At 37.1% G+C, this 22,877-nt stretch overlaps 1 protein-coding gene across 11 annotated transcripts in view; it reads right to left on the reverse strand.

Annotated features, from left to right (window-relative positions):
• The window catches only part of LOC121315838 (utrophin-like), a 245,099-nt gene that overhangs the window by 89,262 nt on the left and 132,960 nt on the right, over positions 1–22,877 (reverse strand). For 2 of the 11 annotated variants that reach the window (XM_041250327.1, XM_041250326.1), the window contains exon 1: positions 577–1,978. The exons of the other annotated variants lie outside the window; for them this stretch is intronic. In XM_041250327.1, the coding sequence (XP_041106261.1) occupies positions 577–630 (54 nt within the window). In that variant the 5' untranslated portion in view covers positions 631–1,978. Of the gene's footprint in view, positions 1–576; positions 1,979–22,877 lie in introns of those variants that run through there. 11 annotated transcript variants of the gene reach the window in all.

Below are 22,877 nucleotides of genomic sequence, written 5' to 3' on the forward strand. Positions count from 1 at the left end.
AAAGCATTGCAAAAGGTGCTCAGCTATAAAACTAAACTTACTGACAGAACCCATCATAAACCACAATGCCCCGTTGTTACCAGCTGGTACTAGAAAGTCATTATTTTAAATCAGTAACCTTGCACTTCCTCCATGTTTAGATTTTTTTGCTTAAGTCACTGCTTAACGATTTCTCAAAAACCAAGGTTAGGGTAATCCATGTTTCAAATGTTTTTTTTTTTTTTAAAGTTATTGAAGAATTGCTATTTGCAGCATTTTATAACAGCAGCCATAATATTTCATATTTAAGTACATCACTGAGTATTTTTATTTTTGCCTTAATATCTTTCATAAGTCTGAGATGAACACATTAAAACATTAATATATAATGTACATTATAGACATATTCTTCCTTGCTTATGCAGATTGCTGGCTATAGCAGTTTATCCAAGCCTCTAAATGAGGTTTTGTTACAGTCTGAAAAACATGAATGTGTATCAATTATGCAATAGCAAATGGGTTGTGGTGTTTTACACACATTGGACAAAAAGGCTACAAGCACACCTCACAGAGACCACAGTTCTCTTTTTACTATACCTGCTCAAATCTTCTGAGCAACTCCTGCAAGCTGAGGTTCAGGCCAATCATCATCAGGTACAATATTCATTTATAAGCTACATCTTCCAGTTAAAAGTCCCCCATTCAATGCCACATGTTCTCCACTTGAAAGAATTTCCCCATCGTTGCAATGTCCAGGGCATGCATCTCCCATTAGCACAGCAGTTGCATTCTCGTCTTGCTCGGCTGCATAGTAACTTCATCTTTTCTCTGTCGCACAATGTACATGTATTGTACTGTCCGTGAAGTTTGAGGAAAGTCCCTGGATAGTTCCAATGCTCTATTTATTTACCAGGTTCCATGACGGTCCCTTCAACTGGCCCTTGATTCCCCTGTTTGTTCACCTCTCTAATGACCTGCAGGCTCCAGCAATCACAACATCTTTCCTCCTGGGCCCTGGCTCCAGCTTTTGTTCTCAATTACACTTTAAAAAGAGCTCTAAACAAAACTGCACACAGTCCAGGTCCATTTAGCATTCTTTATAGGAAATAAAAGAAAAGGCTGGATGATGTTACGTAAATCACAATAAAAAAAAAAAAGTGACTCACACTGAAGAGTAAGCAAGATATCTCCAAGATGCTGGATTTAGTTACAGTGATGGCTGGTTTTTAAAAGGATTGGCTCTTCTGCGCCCATGGTGCCATTCGGCATATAGTGCCCCTCATGCCAAGTCTCTTCAACATCCACAGTGCTTGGAAATCCCTTCTGTCTACTTTTTACTGGTCTGACAAGGTATAGGCTAGGTGCAGTGATCTGTCTATTTCCAGCAGCTGTTTATTATTTTAATCAGCATCCACCCTCTCCCCTCCTCTCCAGAGCTCTAACCAAGCACACTCCCACTTCCTGAGGCCCCACTTTTGGCAGAACTTCAGTCCCTCAAAATAAAAATAAAAAAAAGTGCAAAGGCCCAGACTCCTAGTTTTACTGTGAAAGGTAGACAAACTTGTGAACCTGTTAAAAGTGAAGGAATGTAATATGTGCTTTCCCACCTAATGTCTTTTCAAGCCCTAAGACACCAAACAAATCCATGTTATACCAAGATGGTCAACATTTCTCTTGTTTTGTTTACTTTATAAACTTTTTTTTTTTTTTTTGGTCAAAAGAATCTGATCTGTCTACTGTAATGTGTGAATGAGAGACCAAATGATTCTTCCTAGAGAACCTGTGGTTTGGATAGCAGCACCCAAGACAGTAGGTCATACCCACTTGAAACAGTTGTTTGGGGGAGGGGGAAGACAGCAACCTAGATTTTCACTAAAACTAATTCAACTACTTATCTCTAATACCCTTGCAACTCGTATGATTAGACTTTATATACTGCATTTACTCAAATTTAATTGGTCAAAACTTTTTGACCAAAATAAAAGAATTCAAAGTTCAAATTTGGGGAGTCAGGGATATTATATATATATATATATATATATATATATATATATATATATATATATATATATATATATATATTTATAAACATCGTAGACGTCTGCAGACTGCAGTTCAATACTATAAATACTGCACAGTACATATATTCACATTTGTAATATATTAGGTGACTTACTCTTATGCTTTAATGCACAGTAATAGTGTTCCCTGCTGGCACCTAGAAATTAAAAGGTTGCTAATAATTGTGCTTTTTCTTTCCATTAAGATATAACTGCAATTTTTTTTTTTTTTTTTTTTTTTTTTTGGTCTTTGAATTTGGGAACTCGACTTGAATTCAAAGGCAACAAATCTTTGGAAATACAGTATTTATTAGAATTAATTTGTTTATTGTCCAGTAAACTGACAAGATTAATCATCTTTTTTTTTTTTTTTTTTTTTAAACAAAAGAAAAATAAACTTTTAGGTGATCCATTTTGTTTAGATTGTTCGTATAAAACAATGAATTCAAAACACATCTTTACCAAATTAATATGCATATTAAAAAAAAAAAAAAAAAAAAAAACATTTTGATGATGTATAACATTTTGATATTACCTGAAACATAAGCACTGTCCCTGAAGTTGGGGTAATTTTTAGCAAGTTTAAAAGCTACCATACCTGCCTGGAGATGCAACTCCTCCTGAAATGTAACCAAGGCCAAACAGACCTTGATGCAAGATGTAAAACCTGCATTACTTTCTGATTTTCAGGGTAAGATGTAATACACACCACAAAAGAATGTGGTTTGTCATGAGCCACCTAACCCATTGCATGTCTGTATGCAGCACAAACAGGAACCAAAGGTGTTATGTAGATCTGCTTCCACAAACGGGATTATATCCATTGTTCTCAAATATTTAGCAATCTACTCGCAAACCCAGGAGAGAAATAAAACTTAATCTACTTCTTTGGGAACATGAGCTAGAAACAGAATTTCTACATGCAACAATGATCCTAAGTATCAGTTCACAGGAGGGAGAAAAGCAGGGAAATTGACAGCTTAACTATGGAAATCTGAGAGCCAGTGTGTAAAGATTCAAAGCAAACTTTTTCAAAAGCTAAAGTTTTTTTTTGTTTTGTTTATCTAGCTGCTGTATCTGGACCTATGACGTTTTTTTTTTTATTGTAACATAAATCCTGAGATTACTGAAACATAGTGTAAGCTCTTCTGATTTATTAGTGTATTTAAACAAAATTGAAATCTACCAGTAAACCACTCATTAAAGACGTTACTGAACAGATTGTTGGGTTTAAAACAATGCATCACTTTCCGTAGCTTTCTGCTTTCTTGGATTTTTTTCAACATACAGTACAAGGTCGCATATCCGACCCCCTGTGGACTGGGGTATAGGCGGGTGGAAAAGTTGGATTTGCTAACAGCTATAGAAAATGACATTTACCCATGCATGAATAGGGTACTGAACAAAACCAGCACTCAAACTGCATTAAATACAGGGATATACTTTGCTTTAAAAGTAAGCAAACATAAACAAGATTAATTAGGCTACAATACACAGTGTTGCCATGCAGTTTACTATAAGCCATCTCCACGCAAAGCTTTAAAAAAAAATACAAAACAAAAACGGTAAATGTACAGTAACCTACAACTGATGGCTTCTTTCTTAACTCTATAAGTCCCTGCCTCCCTGCTTTCTTAATATCTCTGTCACGGTACTTTGTGCTCTTTCTTGATATTGCCAACAGCCGATAAGAAGCTCGGTTTAAATATTGTTCAGCTATTTTAAACAAACGGCCGTTAAGCACTGCGTTTGTGAAGTTTGCTTTGTTTAATTAATATGCATTTGAAAGCTACAACTACACGCTGCAGTATCTGCAACCGTGTGCTTCATCATATAAACACATTGCACAAAAAAAAAAAAAAAAAGTAACACACAAAGCTTTCTCAACTGGTGTGAAACATCACTGCCCATTTCTCTTAAAGGGGAACGCACCAAAAGGCTGATTGCTATAACGCTTTCTTTCTGTTTCCATCGCGGACGCTGTACTTGCTGTCAATACCTTACTCTCGTAGCCTAATTTTAATATTTATTTATTTGTTTGTTTGTTTATTTATTTATTTAGCAAGGCAGTTAATTGATTAGGGCGGTTTTGTGATGGTCGGTTATGCGACATTCCACTGTAATCACAATTGTTTTAATAATTCTAACATATCCATGGACAAAAATCAGTTTTGACCAGTTATTTTTATTTCACATCCATTATTCAATGGGTCTTCCCATCAAAATATCTTCTGAATTCACATCTCTGTCTTCTATCCAACCAGATCAACAAGAAACATTTCTCCTTAAGGTCAGTATTTTGGTTGATTCAACGTCTTACCTGCTCGTTCCAGCACAGGTTCAGAGAGGCGGGAGCAGGGTTATGAATATGCAAGACATGTCCAATATAAATGGCAATAAATAAATAAAGTAGGTATTTTGGTGGGTTAGGATGGAAGAACCAGTAATAAAACCTTAAGTGAAAACACTACATGCCAAGCAATAGAACAGTGTTTAGACAGACAGCAGATTTCATTGCCTAGGTTTTAAAGTGGTCTATGTGGCAATATCTTATGCACATTTTGGGTACAAACATAAATATTCATATGGATGGCGGTTCACCCACTGTACATCTTGCATCTTTGCTCTAACCAGATAGTGGTTAATAAAGTGGACGTTGTGATTATACAGGGCATGTCATGCATATTCAGAAAACTGATTCCATCCCTCTGAACCTGAGCCAGAGCGAGCAGTTAGGAGAGATGAACCAATGAAAATGCTGAACTTTGGGAGAGGAGTCAGAAGCTAATGAAATGTCTCTGTCTGAACAGGCTGAATTGAAGCCACAGATGTTGTGAATTCAGAAGACACTGATGGGAACACCAGATGCATAACCAATAAGAAACAAAAATAACTGGTCAAAACTGACTTGACTGGGGTATGTTAATAAAAATATCAAAACAAATTGCAATTATGTTGAAAAGGGTATTATATGGAACATGTACAACAAAGAAGGAAACTAGGAAAAGCAGAGTATTTATACAATATAATCGTAAATCTCGAAAAACTACTCACTTCTAAATCTTTTGTAGTCATTTTTGTATTACTTTAGTAAATACATGTCAATTTGGATTCATATGTTGTTTTTTTCTGACTTTATGTGAATGAAAAGACACACATTTGCCCATTTTCCCATTGGAAATAGTGATATTTTGAAATATCACTGTCCTGGTCACAAAAGCAAAGTCTGTGGTGAATAATAGCCATTTCCTATACTTTTGAGGCATAAGCAATTAGGAAATAACACTTACTACCCAGGAACAAAAAAAATAAATAAAATTGTTACACAGTGTAATAAAACTGTCTCATTGATAATGGCAAAGTTCATTACATTTCTTTAATTTATAAACTAAATGTTGCACCGAACTTCCTATCTTGCCATTTAAATTACAGGACACAACCAAGATGGCTACTTTAAATACCCGGTACTAAGGTTCAAATTGCTATCATCAACTGCATTGCCATGAAACCGATCAATTTTGTTCCAGTTTGTTTTCAGTTTTTTTCAGTATGTCTGACACATGTGACTGCAGTTTAGCAGATACAAGTGCTCCTGAGCAAGCGGTCACTACACCACCTGGTTTGAAAAGTATATACTGGAGTTATATTGGATTTTGGGCGATTGGAGGACCCATTTGAAAAAAAATAAGGAGAAAGTTTGTAGATTATGCAAACGCGAACTTCTCTACCATTCAAATACAACTAACATGAGAAGCCATTTGGAAAACTACCACCCGCTTCGCTACAGATAAATTTGGTTAGCTGTCAAATATCCGTGACACCTGAAACCATTCAAAACCGCAACCGCTGCATTATCCACAGACAAATACCCAGCAGCTTCGGCTGTTTTACCTCTTCAGCATATCCTGATTAGTCAAGTTAAAAACACCAACCGAAATTCCTGTCAAAGGAGAAGAAATTTTTTTTTGAAGTACAGCGATCTGAGTTTGTGGTGCGACAAAGAAAACCAATCAACATTTATGCTCATTTTATCGATCGATTTGATTTTGAGGGGCTCAATTACTGATGATTTCAGTTTTCGGGTTAACCTGACAGCCCTAACACCTAGAGTGCTTTTTTCAACAAACAAGAAAACTTTGTATTTAATAAAATGTACATAGGGTCCCAGCAAAAATGAAATAAATATTCATATATCATTACTGTACAAAAAAAAGCAGGATTTGTATTCTTGTGTTACTTGTTTTTTTTTTTTTTTTTTTTTTAAATCTATAACAAAATAAACAGTCTATTGATTTCAAAGCCACTGAGTCACCTTACTAAACCTAATGCTACAACAACAGTCTATTAGGATGAAGTTGAGAATCAATTCTAATATTTGAAAATCACCCTTATTGCATATGGTCAATGTTTGCTGAAGCATTTTCTGAATTTGTAGTAGGACAATATGCAGTAAGAGAAAAAATAATAAAATCTACTGTTAATGTCACTGGCAGTAAGGAAGACATCCTTACTCTGTACTTTTTATCATTCAACATTAGATACATTAAGTTATTAAAAATGTTTCGCCATTACAAGGAAGATGTGCTTTAGTGTTTTTTGTTCAGCAATGTTGGAGATACAGTAAAAACTGTGTATTTCAGCCCCTTTACAAATCGTCACTCTCTATAATTGGGCAGGATTTTGGTTCCGATCAAATTCTTAATGAAATGAATGATGCAACAGTGTCTACGATCCAGAACTTGACTGTTCTAGAATCCGGAATGATTTGTAAGTCTCTTCTGCCTAAAATCAATGTAAAGCCGGTATCGGGCTGCACAATCAGATCATGTGATTTTCTGCCTAAAATCAATGTAAATCTGATGCTGGGCTGCAAGGTCAGATCATGTGATTTTCTGCTTAAAATCATTGTATATCTGATATCGGGCTGCACAGTCAGATCATGTGATTTTCTGCCTAAAATCTATGTAAATCTGACTGTGCAGGCTGACATCACAGCATGTGATTTTTCATTTCTTAATTTAAACTGGTATCAAAAAGCAAAAGCAAGCCATTACGTATGCACCTCACAAGTCCCACCAGCAGGATTTTAATTGTGTAGAACAGCAAATAAAATGTCTAAACATCCACACCAGTTATCTCTTGAAAGAAAATGTGTGCTAATCAAAAAAGCTGAACATTTACCATCTTATTTCAGGGTCTTTAGGAGGTAAATACTCATACGATAATAGTTACGTTTCGTACTTGAAATATTACAAAAGCATACAGTGGTTTGCAGAAGTATTCACCCCCTATCAACAATGTCATATTTTGATGAATTACAAATAATTTATGTACAGTTTTTCAAACAAACTTTTTTTTTATTCAAAGCTGTAGTGGTTAAACTGAACACTGTTATATGAGGAGGAAGTTAAATGTTACCAAAACTTGTAAAGAAAATGTACAAAATGAAATTTACTGATTGCATAAGTACTAAAAAACCACACAAAAAAAAAAAAAACATGCACAGTAAAAATAGCCAAACCGCCAATCTGGCAGCCCTGAGTCTACATTTACCTTCATGAATTTACAGTACCAGAATTAGTCCATCGCAGGAAATTCCTTCAACGGATGACTGATACAAAGTGCAAAATGAAAGCCATTTACTCTCTTAAACAGTCTCAATATTACTCCACTATCAGTAGGTACATTGTAAATTCAAGTGTGCAATATGAACCAGACATTAATCAAAAGTACTGAGCCAGTCAGGGGAAAACTCCAATGGAGCACAATTCAGACATAGCTTCAGTGATTTAAGAAAGCTGCTATAAATTCACATGCGACAGCTCATGTCATTTAGGCAGCCTCTCTGTAATAAAGATTGAATCCACATAACTTAATACAATAACATATTTTCACGAAGCATTAATGCAGAATAAACACCTTCTTAATCAATATCCCTTACAGGTATGTAAAGAAGAATAGATTCCCTTGACAATGGAAACAGTATATACCAAAGCTCTTGCAAGCACTATAAAAATGTTTAACCACATTGTAGGAGGTGTTCCATTTTTTATACCACAATTAAAAAGTAACCTATAGATGTCACTGCAAGAACTCACTGCACACTAACAATTCTCAATCTGTGTCAAACTTTCTAGGAGGCACAGCAAAGACAGTCAAAATATACTTTATACAATCAATCCTATCTATCTATCTTAGATAAAACACTCTTCCTCATGATGCTAAATTTTAACAAGGTCTTAACCTGAACATATTAATAGCGTCAATTAATCAGAAAGCATATACATTTAAAATATTTTGTTTGTGTAGTTCTCTCTAGGTTTCCACTGAAAAGCCTTATTGTGGCTGCCTGTCCGAGTCGAAAAGAGTCTTCACTAAGATAGGTTTTGTACTTCTTCATATACAATAACTGGATTTTAAAATATTCAATATTTCATTCAGTTTTACTAAGCAAAGACTCATTCTAAGCCTTCATATTTAAAACCATTGACATTGCAAGTCTTTCTTGCTTGCCCCCATTTACAAATTAGGTTGATAGTTCCTTTCTCCTCAGGAATACTGTACATAAGGCTAATGAGAGCCTCTCCGAACACAGTTCTGCACAGTATGCCACACCTACAATGCTTCAAGTTTGAAACAATGTTTATTTTGTGGAAAGGGCACAAAATGAAGATGGAAATTGTAAACATGTATTCTGACTTCATGTCAGGCTTAATGCTTATTTCTAAATTATGTATCCTTATGCACCTCTAAAGCTTATCAATCACGAATGAATTCAGAGTTCCCAGGCTAATTCTAGTGATGTTTAAATGGAACATATGCCTGCCACATATTAAAAAAAAACTGAGGAAATAATTGTTTCTGACAGAAGGTCTATTGTACCTGCGTAACTGCATGCTAGGGTTCGATTTACATTGATTAGCACACAATGTGCTTCAGAAATTGCTACAAGAGCTTGTCAATTCTGCCACTCAACAGAAGCCATCCCAAATTACAGTGGAACTATTTCCAAGCTGGGCTTCTGGTTTGAATTAATGCAGAATTAAATATAAGCTTTCAACAATGAATAGCCTTCTTTTGTATTCCACTGTGAAGATGGCAAAGACTGTATAAGTAGGATAAGAAATATAGCTCTCTGCCTGCCACTCAGACAGTCCACAGCTTATCAGAATGACATTTTGTAGCTAACAGTGCAGTGCAAAGCTAAACAATTTGCTGCCCCCTCCCCCAAACAGACATCAAAACAAAATGCAGAAAAAACCCAAAACCAGCCCCTTTCACACTGGCACGTCTACACGAGTCCAGACCCAGGTTCTGGCTACCCGGGTCACAATCCTGTGTAGTGTGAAGCCATACCCGGGTTGACAGCGACCCACCTCAGGTTGTGGGCTGACACACTTTGACCAGGGTCGAGTGTGAGACTCGGGGCTTTGCAGATTAAGCTTTTCGGTTGTTTTGAATCATCTCTGTTAATCAATCAAAAAGGGAATGAAAACATTTTCCTGTGTTCCTTAGGAAATTATGCACCATTGAACTGTACCTAGAATTTAGATTTTATGAGATTTGCTTGCTTGTCATGGCAGATCATCAACAGCTGTTAATTAAGTTACCACTGGCACTCCCAACAACTTTAATTAGTTGAATGACAGCAAGTGCAAATGCTTTGTAGATATTGTTGCCTTTCTAGACCTGTCTTTCTTTAATTCTATGCCAAAACTACTGCATTTAGGGGTATTTTTTTTATATAAATCCTCATTCAGTGATAAAACCTTTTTATAACCACTTAAGAGTTCACCAATAAGCATTAAAACAGACGTTTTGATACAACAACTATGTCTGTGTAACTCGAAATACTGTACTAAGAAGTGTTCATCAGTACAATGTATTTTCAATATACAGTCTAATATACTGCACATATGCATAATCAAATGCATACTTAGGAGGCAGTGTGGTCCAGTGGTTGAAGTCCAGGGCTTGTAACCAGAAGGTCACTGGTTCAAATCCAACCTCTGCCACTTGCTGTGTGACCCTGAGCAAGTCACTCAGCCTCCTTGTGCTCCATCCTGAGGATGAGATGTTAAATCAATGTCCAATAGTAAGTGACTGCATATAATGCACAGTTCACAGCCTACCTCTGCAAAGCACTTTGTGATGGTGGACCACTATGAAAGGCGCTATATAAAAAATAAAAGATATTATTACTATTATGAACATTTCCCAGGTGATATTATGAGGACCTAGTCACATCAACAAGTTCTATTAAAACAGGTTTGACTATACAGTATATACATTGTTTCAAATGCATGACAGGACCCTGCAAAGTCAATGATTGAAAAAGTGAATTACCAAAGTAATGGTACTGTAGAGAATTACTGATCTGGAGGATATTCCAACAAATATTGAGCTCATTTCCACTACCAAAAAAAGGGAGGAAAAAGAAAACAAAACGCAAGGCTCATTGTACGATACTTTTCATGATTGTAGCAATTTACAACACTTACAAAATCTAGGTTGTCTGAAATCAGACCTGGGGTCAAGTTCACTTGTAATTGTAGTTGAACCTTAGCACGCCTGTGTAATTGAATTTTCCAAGCTCAATCATTCACAGTTCCATGCTGTGTTTCATATTGAGCGAACATTCTTCTTGTATTTTCAACCACTTTTAGTTTGTGTATTTATACCAGTGATTACTGCTTGGTAGAATAAACAGAGTAAACATGTTAATGAGTGGAGCTATTTATGTTAGCTTTTAGTGTAACTAATTATAATTGCAATTACTGCTGCATAAGTGCAACGGTAATTGAACAGAAATAGCATTGTAATTGAAATTTCAGCAAACAATTATGCTGTAATTATAATTATAATTGACCCCACTACATTCAAGCCTGGATTGAGTGTCTACTAAAAAATCAAGTTTAGTTTAAAGAGTCCCCAATTATCCATTCTAAGTTCCTGCTGATACAACTTTTTCAATCAGACTTTCACATAAAAAGGAGAGACTATATATTTTGTATAGTGTATCAATATGAATACTAAAGATGGTTTATTAAATAGGCTAGAATATCAGTCCTGAAAAACAGTAAAGATTAGCAAACTAACCAACTACTGCAAAACGGCAGGAAAACGGTCCTATAGTTCATTTCGACATGAGACTACAAGACAGATCACACTGAGAGGGAAAATCACTATCAGCTAAAGGCAGCTGGATAAAGACCTACTTGAAAATGTTTCCATCTGAAAATCATCCTTCAGAGTGGTAAAGCTGCATCCAGCTAGTACCACAAAGGGAACACAGCATGAGGAACAATATACAGTAAAGGATCATGGAACACTTCATTTTTTAAAATTATTAATATAATTGTATTACTGCATTTCATGTAACATTTTAAAATGAAGTATACACAGACAAAACACAACAAACCGTTTGTATTCTGAGTACACAATACTGTGCCATTTCCAGCCATTTAGGATAGCAATGGATACTGCGAGATTAGCTAAAATCTACGGTATTACAATAAAGAGCAGGGTTACTATATCCACAAAAAAAAAGGCTCCATCTTGTGCATCACCACCAGTCCTGTACTGTAATTTAACTCCCATGTCCTCATTTCTCTTTCCAACAGGACTGTACCAAGCTGTTTACTATTAATCACCACAAAAAGAGAAAGCACGAAATAGAAAAGTAAACAGGAAATAGACCAATCAACAGGAACATCCAGCCCAAACAGTTGATTTTCAGTGGCACAGACCAAAGCAAATGTATGTAACTGTCTATAAATACCCATCTGTAGGGGAGGTTATTTCCCTATAGAAAAGCACAGAATTACTTCAAAAAAGTAAAGGGACAGTGCCAGAGCTTTAACTCGCAGCTTCATGAATAAAGCGCGATCTTGACTTTAACATACCCAGCCATGTAGTCCTGGAACCCTCTCATTAGAGACTGAAAAGGTCAGCTAAATTGTGTGGGTGCTGGTTTTGTGATATAGACTTCTTTTGTGATATAGATATCTTACACTTTGAGACAGAACTTGCTCTACTTGTAACATTAGGCATACTGTATTTGCTTGAGTAAAAGTCGACCTCCCCCATCATGAGGGCGAGATTTGGGTAAAATTTTCTTTTTGTTAGCCTACAATAGTATTATTTTAGTATATACAAGCCCCACCTCCCACTTCCTTCTTAGCCCACATGGAAGTATGTATTTCAATGGAATGTGGGGAGTGGTGTCGTCTGGCTGTAATTCAATGAAACTGCATCTGTGTTTTACATAACATCTCCTGGGTGTAAACAAACATGGGATATATACACACATACATATACATACACAAAGTACCAGTCAAAAGTGAGTACACCTGCTTGAAACCAGGTTTTTCATGATCATCTATGTTTTTAACTGTATAAACTTGTTTATAGACACTTAATATTTCATTATATGATACATGTACTTATATAAGCTGATAATCATAAGTGAACTGCAATCAAAAATGTAATTTTTCAATGAAAATGTAAATCTTGTCAATTTCAATGAAACAGTCACCCAAAGCATGGGGATTTCAGTCTGAAGCCCAAGTCAGTTAAAAGTCTGAAATGTGTATAACAGGGTGTTAGAACACTGGCCTAAGTATAAAAGTGTATTTGTTAGATGTTCTCTGAGTTAACTAGCATGTTCCCTAATTAACCTTTTGTCACCAATTACTGTTAACAGGTGAGGGTCCATGATTACTATAAAATATAGGTCACATAGGCATAAGTTTGTCATTCCTGAATGTAAGGGTGCACAAAATGGCAAAATACGCTCAGTTAAGCAAAGAAAAAAGACTAATTACTTTAAGAAATGAAGGTCAATCTTTAAGACAAATCGCAGGAATTTTGCAAGTGTCTGTAACTGCTGTGGCCAAGACCCTCAAACGAACTGAAGAAACTGGCACTCATGAGGACCGAACAAGGTCAGGCAGGCCGAGGGTGACCTCAGAATCAGAACAAGTTCATTCGAGTCACAAGTTTGCGAAACCGGCGATTTAACTGCCCCTGAAATACAAGCTTAGCTTAATGCTACTAGAAGTACAGATGTTTCATCATCAACTGTTCAGAGGAGATTGCCTGAAGCTGGCCTAACTGGAAGAATTCCTGCAAAGAAACCATTGTTAAGAGTGTAAAATAAGAGGAAGAGACTTGCCTGGACCAAAAATCACAGAAACTGGACGTTTGAGGAGTGGAAGTCGGTCTTATGGACCGATGAGTCAAAATTTGAAATATTTGGGTCCAAGCGCCAAGTATTTGTAAGACGCAGAGAGGGTGAGTGCATGAGTTCTACATGTGTGGTTCCCACTGTCAAGCATGGAGGAGGCAGTGTCATGGTCTGGGGTTGCTTTGCTGGTCACAGAGTTGGTGATCTTTACCAAGTCCATGGCAAGCTCAACCAGCATGGCTATCATAGCATACTTCTGAGACATGCCATTCCGTCAGGATTATGGCTAGTTGGGCAGCCCTTCATTCTTCAGCAAGATAATGACCCGAAACACACCTCAAAGTTGTGCAAGAGTAATCTTGCGAAGAAGGAAAGCAAAGGACAACTCAATCTAATCACCTGGCCTGCCCAGTCTCCAGACCTCAATCCTGTTGAACTTGTATGGGACGAACTGGACAGAAGACTCAAAGCAAAGCATCTCTGGGAATTGCTGCAGAAGAGCTGGGAAGATATGCCTGGTGATTTCCTGCTGAAACTTGTTAACCGAATGCCTCGTGTTTGTGAGGCTGTTATTAAGGCAAAGTGTACCTATTTTGAGGAATCCAAGATATAGAGACAATTTAAAATTTTCTTGAACATTGCTTTGAAAAAAACCTAGTTTCCAGCAAGTGTACTCAAACGTTTGACTGGTATTACATTATATATTTCCTGCTGAAATATATATATATATATATATATATATATATATATATATATAAGACACACACACACTTACATACATTGAGCATCAAAAGAAACATATAACTTATATCTGGATAAAATTCACTAGATGTGATTGAAAAATGGCAAACACTGTTTCAGAGCAGGTGCAGTGACTTTTTATTGTGCTGATTTAACAACTGACATCACAAAGATGCTGCAAAATTATCTGTCGATCTTGGGCAGGTGTTGTGACTTTGGTCTCCCAGTTTGTGGTTTGTCATTGACAGAATTTGTCTGGTTATATCGTCGCGCCAGGTTTGAAATTACTGGCTGTGATCACCCAAGACGGCGAGCCATGGTACCTGCCCTAATCCAGCCTCTAATATGCCGATTACATGCAGGCGCTGCTCTCTTGACAGACGCGGCATATTGTTTGTTTGTTTTTTCTGTGATTTTCTTTATTGCTTTTATTCAAGCTTGCAATTCAACAGCTGAAATCACTCCATATCCAGTGTCCAATCAAATGTCTCACTAATTAGGTGATTAACAGCATATGCTTCAGTCATAGTCACTCAAGCGTGTCATGGTCAAGGATAAATGATCGAGTGATTAAAAAGACACTAAAAGCATTGGCAATGTCCATTATTTATATACCAATTTTTTTTCAAATCTTAATGTCAAAATAGTGATACGTTTCTTTTGATGCTCAGTGTGTGTGTGTGTGTGTATATATCAGGGTTCTCGCCAGCGCTGTTGAATGTAATGGGCCGCTATGTTGCTACCTGGAAAAATGACACTGTGATAAGGCCACTACGCTGTGTTTTTAACTTGCTTAACGGCCAAGAAATAATAATAATCCTGTGAAACATTGTTGATTATTCCTTTGTGAAAAATTGGTTTGCTTAAAATACTTGTTTAAGCTATCAATACTCTTCAATGGGTTGGTTGTTACAGCATGTTGTTTAGTTTGGTGCGTGTAATGTATGCGACCCGGAGACAAGATTGCACTTCACTGAACTTTATTATCACATTCCCCCTGTTGAAGGATGAGACTAGATCCTGGGTGCGCCCCGATACACAGCTCTGTAACAACCAACACCGTTGAAGATCTTTATTAATATACCATAACTACGTTCCCTCAAAGACTTTCATTTAGTTAGCCACTGTGGCTAAAGTAACTTAACATTTTTGCAGGGCCACGCAATAGAAAAGGTAACGTCATTATTATTATTATTATTATTATTATTATTATTATTATTATTATAATATTATGCCCCTCCATGGTGTTCATGCTGCCACGGGTCATCGCAATCAGTAAATATATGCTATACATTATAGACAGGTTCATATGTTTGCTTGTGTATTAGTTGACACCCCCAACTTCAAGTTTTGGGTTTAAATTTCTCGACTTAAACTTGAGGAAATACAGTACTCAAGGCACTGGCAAAAGGCATTGGCAAATGGCACTGAAAGCGCGCTATCCAGCACCTTTTTTTGAAGTGCTATATGGGGGTGCACATTAAAATACACATGCTCATATAAATATCCACACCGTAGACCATCACAAAAAGTGTTAAAATGCAGTAATCAAGTAGGAGTGTCACATTTTCTGAACCTGATTACACCAGTACTCCAACATAACATTATTACTACAGAAGTGTGTATTTTCTTCATAATTTTACAGAATGTGTAATGACCTACAGTATTTTTTTTTTAAACTTCCAGATGTCTTCACTTTGATAAACCCACTGTGTATTACATCTGCATTTCTCACAAGCCACTGTGCGCAAAAGCTAAACTTAATTTTTAACCCAATACATCTGATGGCATTCTTGAGCATTTAATTTTGACTGACACTATTTGATCGACATTGATAAGATAATTGAGATGCTGACATGAAATCAGATGGTTAGTACTGTAAAGCACCTGAATTAAATCAACACACACATTAAACAGTGCAGAAATGTCTTTGAACCTTATTTTCCAGTTAAATACAAAAGTACAGTTCTGAAGTACATTACTAAAGCCACATTTACTCTACAGTACAGTATAGTACGTCTTGCAGTGGAGCAGCAGAAGTCTGACTCAAAAAGCTAACAATTTATTTTCACATACAATATTGCCAACAAAAGAGAGAACCAACAACAGGCAAAACATTACTAAAGTTTCCAACACAGAACAGCCAGAGAATATAGAGGACCGTTTGACAAATGTTGATTACATTCCACATCCAATTAAATTAACACATTATCGCTGTTTAATCAAAATCTCTACATTCCGAGCAAATTCTCAGCCTCTCCCTCCCCTACCTCCAAAGGGGTCACATCCTGTTTGTAATGTCATCCAGTTATCAACACAGCCTCACTTCCTGCTCTGCTGCTGATAACGTGCTATACTAAATACAGGAGTAAACATGACAGTCCCATGGGCACATCTTCCTGGATGTCAGGGTTTCCATCACACCCCTCTCCACTCAAAGACAGTTAGATCGGGTTGGGATAATGCCCTCAAGAGCTTTGTTACTCTGACATGCAAAGAGAAAAAGTCTCATTGGCTGTTTTTTTTTTTTGTTTAATTTTTTATTATTATTATTGAGTTCAAGTCAAATCTTTGCTTTTACTGTATGTACCAGTCATGAAAATGTTAGCAAATCACACTTCATTTTTTTTTTAAAACTCCATCCAGATTTATTCTATCTGAATTCTATCTGTTTTTCCAGCAAAGTCTATTTAATTCTGAGGTTGTTTCTGATGTAAAAAAAAAAACTGTCCAGTTGGACTATTACATTAACAATATCCATGAGGATATAAAACCTTGATGACTGACAGAAACAAATACATATCCTGGTCATTAGGACTATGCATTCCCCCAGTAGGGAATACTGACTGGTATTTGCTGTAATTCTAAAATATTGTGTTGCTAAATTGCATCATTTTAATAATGTACTTCTGTTTCTACAATTGGCATTTAATACGTAAAAATGACTTGGCCACTACTTCAAAATACCCCTGCAGTCATTTTTCACAATGCAGCATTTAACTGCATCTAGCAAACCATAAACTGTACTATTTATCTCTCTTATCTGTCGATTACCACCCCAGGTGGAAGCGGTCTTATTTTGCATACAGAGTTCACACAACATCATGCTGCTGTCAAAACTCATCTCCTGTTCGGCAAGATATATGGAACTCACTTTGGTCCTCATGACTTTGAGTGATTACATTTCCTCAAGGACCACTGGCCAGTCTCCCCGAGCCCTCATTACAGTTCTTGTTCTACTATTAAATCAGAGCTTGGTGAAAACAACATCTGTAACACAGCCTTTGGGTTAAAAATGGCAAGTATTTGGAGTATCTTGGGTATTTAAAATATTCTGCAATTAAACCACAGTTTTTTTTTTTTTTGCATTAAAAATATTGGTGCTGAATAAAGCTAGTTGGTAGAGCACCAAAAGAGGGCTTAGTAGTGACTCTACCTTCAAGTTGTGTGCACCAGAGTATAGAGTATAGTTAGCATTCTACAAGCCATGTGATGCTAATACATTTATTACACTGACCACTGTACACATTACTAACTACAGCACAGTACAATTAAAAAAAAAAAAAAAAAAAAAAAAAAAAAAAACCTACTTGTGTGACATTTGTCTTTGTAGATAGAGTTGTAGCTTATTGCAATATGGGTTCTTTGCCACCAGAATAAAGCTTTTAGCTGTTGTTAATTATTCATTTAATATGGATTTGAAAGCAGGCACAGTTTAAACCTTTACACTGTGTACCAATAAGACTAAAATTACAATTACCCTGTTGTCGACTTGTGACAGTTGTCAGATGAATGTTAGTTAAGGTTAAACAATAGTGCAAACAACAAACATAAATAAGACAGCACAGAAGGAAAATGTCACATAGGTACACAACTGAGGTGCTTTTTCACATCCCTCAGAAAGACTATATTCTAACAATAAAACCATTCGACTTAAAACTATAAATTTCCCACAAATCACTTTTATTACATTATTGGCACATCAGTTTGCCTGGGTGAGGATAAACTTAAAGTATTAATTAATGCTGCGTTTAAACTGACACTGCATCTGACACAGAACAAATTGATCAGATAAAAACCTCAAATCTGACTGTTGTTTTCATTTAGGAGCTGGAGCTGTTTGCCATCAAGGACTGAACCAGTCAATAAAAAGAACTGAGAAAAACCTTTGTATTTTTCAGACATGTCCTCCACTGACATGAGCTGCTGAACAAATTAGTGTGGTGGGTATGACAAGAACATGTTTCAGTCACGCTATTAAACATGAGAACTTGTTCAACCAGCCCTGTCAACTTACTAGAGGATCCCCAGTGAAACACTGTAGATATACATACATGTTAAAAAGCTGAAAGTCCTTCTCTTCTTTCACAGGCTTAAAATAACTTTCACCTTCACTAACCCTGACATCATTCTATTTCCAAATGAGGAGGAGAAGCATTTTGAAAACAGGTGCATCTTTAGACCGAAAATGAAATGTTGTCCAATGCTGTAAGAAATGGCATTTTCACATACATTAACAGCTCAGCTTGATTCATAATTTATTTGGCCAATAAAACCAAATCCTTGATAATTTCCAAATATTCTGAGATTTCCTTTCAATTGGTGGTTACTTCTCAATTCTTTATTTTTTGGACTGAATCACTAGTAAATTCAACTCAATTCTAAAACTAATTAATACAGTCAAAATAGCCCCCAATTTTTTGAGATTGCAATGGTAATGGAAATATTAAAAAGGCTTGGGTTTGTGCTGCTATCCATTTCATTTATTTCTTTTTAAACTTTAACTGTCCAAAATGTTATCATTTAAATCAAACTGTTCTTTAAAAGCAGACTTGCATAATAGTATGGAAGGTGTTCATTTTTCTGTTACAGCTGACTTGAGAAACAGGCCAGAGGAAAAAGCTAAATGTGTAATACTAAAAAACAGTGTAGCACAGGGTTGATGAATAGCAGCACTACTTACTAAATGCTCACCTTGCAAAAAGGACAGCAAAAAATAAGATGCAGGACAATGGGCAAAAGCAGAGAGAAGCTTACTGAACAGATTCACACCCTGGGCTTCATTCTTAGAACAATAAATTAAATGATGCCTCAAAAAAATTTAATGGTACAGGCATTTTGTTTTCTTTTATTCAAGGGCAGTGTTGGATATCTATCAAATAAAAAGTAGACTCTTTCTTTCCATCATCAAATGTCCTTTAAATATTAGTTTTGATATAGTAAAGGATGGACACATACCACATGTGATCTTATTAAATGGGCAATTCCAGAAATGAGGCCGGTGTGGATAAAATACTGTGTTTAACATATTAGAAAACACTTGATTTAAGGTAAAGATTAGTCAAGAGCACTCTTGGTTTCAGTAATTAAGTCCCTCTGCTGGAACCAAATTGTTGCTGAAAGTGATCTAAAAAAAGGTAATGAACGGTGAATCACACAAGAGATTGAACAAATTATTCAAAAGCAAAGGAGGAATAAATTAAACCAAAAAGCAATGACAATCAACAAAACGAAACAGCAGGATAATAAGCAATTATAAGAGTCTACCATGCATCAAGACACCCTTAGCTGATTTTTTCTTTTTGATAACTGTTCAAACATATTCCCATGGATGTACCGTAAGATATTTAACACAACGGCAAATACACACGATCATAAACTAGCGGGTATTAGACAAGCACGATAAATCACAACCAGTGTGTCACGTTTATAGCCTCTGATTAGATGTTTACAGCGTTTGAGTAGGCTTTGTTATAATGAACTGTAAAAGAGCATGTTTTGTTCCTCTACTGTTATATATACCAAATTTCCAAATTAACTATTGGTTATTGTAAGTCACAAGCTTACATAAACAAAAATCCATACAATAAAAAAAAAAATCAATTTAAAAAACATGCACACACAATTACCCAACTAGTGGAACACTATTTCAAAAGAAAGGGTTGTACCAATCACAGCAACTTATGAACGTCATGACATACAAAAAACATATAATACCACTAACAAATTCCTACAAACCTGATACTGCCTATCTTATATGCAATGCGGGAATGGGCAGTGAGCATTTCTGGAGGGGGAAGGTTGGCCAGCTCATAAGCAGTCCTGTCCCATAGCAGACAAAAACTTGTTCAGGCTGCTTCTAATTTATCGTCCTGTCAACATGGTACGCCAGGGACTGCACCAGGCAGAGCGTATGGAGCTGCCGCTCTGTCAGACTGGAAAGGGGGTGGATGGAAAGCCTCCAATTACACAGACTGGTTGTCATAGAATGCAGAGATCGTCTTTGGCAAAAAGGCAGGATTGGTACGGAGCGTAACCTTTGTCCTGGCCTCTCTAAAAATTAAGCAGACTTTTGCAATGGAGAATGTCTGCATCTCACTCACCCGCTTTATGGAGGTGATAGCGAGCAAGAAAGCCACTTTCAGTGATAAGAATTACAGCTAAACTGAATGCATGGGCTCAAATGGAGGCTTCACGAGTGCATTAAAGCACCACTTTTAGCCTCCAGCGAGGAACAATGTCCTTCATAGGCGGTCAAAGCCGCTGTGCCCCTTTCAAAAACTGACCATCTGAAACAGCTGCCAGATAGACCTTTAACATACAGGAGGATTTCCCTTCATCAAACAGGTCCTGCAAAAATTGCAGTATAACTGCCATGTGACAGGTTGTGGCATCAAACCCACAAGGCAGACACCATGCCTGAAAAACTCCCCACTTGTACCTGTAGGGAACGGGTGGACGGTGCTCTGGCATTCTGCAGGGTGTCAGTGACCCTATTAGAAAGCCCCAAGCAGCTCAAATGCAGTCGTTCAGGGGCCAGACCCAGAGCTGCAGACTCGATGGGTTGGAAAGCCATACGGTCCCCTGTGCCTGACTAAGTGGGTCACGGCGCTTGGGCAGTCTCCACAGCTGGCCGCTCCAGAGTTGTATCAGAGTTGAATACCTGAGTCTCCTGGGCCAATAAGGAGCTACTAGGAGCACCTTGGCTCAGTCCTGCATGATTTTCGCCAGACCCATCTGGAGCACGGTGAGCGGTGTGTCAAGGCATCTATTGCCAGTGGGTCCCTGTCTCCTATTATGGAGAACCAAAGCGGACAATAGGTTGATTCCTGAGAGGCAAAGAGATCTATCTTTGCTCTCCCAAATAAGGTTTCCATATCAATTTGGTGACTTCACCACGTTAGTACAAGAATGGCACCTGTGCGGTAACCTTGGTCCTGGTTCAGTACCGGATCGGGAACAGAGCGGGTGGTGAACTCACTACCAGTTCGGTACGGATCCACCGGTTCACAGTCACTGCGGGTAGCAATGTAAAGGGATGCTCGCCTGTACAAGCCACTGGCAAAACCACTCAATCAGTACACACGAGACCTGAGGGAAGTCTACTTGTTAGATGGCAACAACAGCCTTCATAATGGTGATGCTAAAAGCATACTGTGGGTTGGATTACAAGCAATCAACACCTGAAGCACGCATCTTGGTCCTGCACAGAGATGCTGAGCCCAGCAGCTGCTCTTACTGTACGTGTTCAAAGCACCATGTTGCAGACCCGCCTGCGTGTAGTGTCTGTAAATTTTAAAAAAAAAAGCAATATAGAACAGAAATACTTCTCTATAAAAAAAACATTAATATAACAATTACAGTAATTTAATATAAAATGTCTAAAAAAAAAAAAAAAAAAAGAAGAAATAAATAACTCCAGGTGGAGCTATGCAGCCAGGAGGGAAAGCACAAAGTCAGCCAACTTATTTTGCTAGATCCCTGGGAAGGAGCGACTCAAGCCGCTGGCTTCACGTGGAGAACAACGCCGCAGCGGGACATAACAAGAAACAGGCTGTGGTGCACAATATATGCAAAATTAACAAATACTTATTTCAACCAGTTTCTCTTGTCAGGTCAGCCTTGAAATGAAAAATGGCAGAGATCTGTGAGCGCAGTATTTTTTTCATAACTACGGCACAGGCTCTGCAAGCAGCTTTGATGTATCTTCTTCAGGTTTCCAGGGCTTTAGGAGGTAAATACCCAAACTGTCAAGGTTTCACTTCGTACTTGAAAGGGAACACCAAGCTATAAGCATCTCCTTGTAAACATTTAAAGACAGACAAATCTAATTTGAATAACAGGCATCACTCACATATAAATAATTATTTTTTACTGTATATAAACATCTGAAGGGTCAGGTGGAGACGTGAGGATGATAATAGTACACTGAGCTATCAAACCAATTCCAGCCATTGTTTGAAAAACGCCTCGATCACCACCCTGTCCTACTAAATTATGACATAATTTGAAGGCAATATGGATCGGGTACAAGCTGCCGTATGGGCAGAGGCGGATTAAGACTTCTTGGGGCCCTGGGGCACTGGAAGCAGGCTGATCTTTGGGATCCAAATTGAATGTGTGTAACTGCAACAATGTTAAGATACTGTAATAACTGTACTGTGTTTTAAACGCTATAAAGCCAGCAGAAAGACTAAATTAGTTGTTGAACTACAATACTCAGAAAACGTTATGATATACTCTTATTATCTTACAGTAATATTGCATGATTCTATATTCCTTTTTAAAATATATTCTGTGTAACTAATAGAAAATACTATTAAGTAGATCTGTGTAGAGTCTGTGTGGAGAGTTCATTGCACTGAAGTAACTGGTTATTTCAATACATATTTATTTATCAAATATAATCTATAATCCTGCCTGTCCTTTTCAATACAATCAGTCCCGTGATCAAATGGCGTCTACTTGTCTACGTTCTTTCAGTGCTTGAAAAGCATGCCTCTCTGAGTCATAGGTACCCCCCTGAGTATAGCATTGCAGGTTTATTCTCAGCTCTAAAATAGTGGCGATCGGAACCGATGGCAAAAAAATCCTGAGACAGTGTTACACTAGAATGCCACAAAGTTTGG

This window comes from Polyodon spathula, chromosome 5, assembly GCF_017654505.1.
Source record: "Polyodon spathula isolate WHYD16114869_AA chromosome 5, ASM1765450v1, whole genome shotgun sequence".
In the NCBI taxonomy this organism is placed as follows: Eukaryota; Metazoa; Chordata; class Actinopteri; order Acipenseriformes; family Polyodontidae; genus Polyodon; species Polyodon spathula.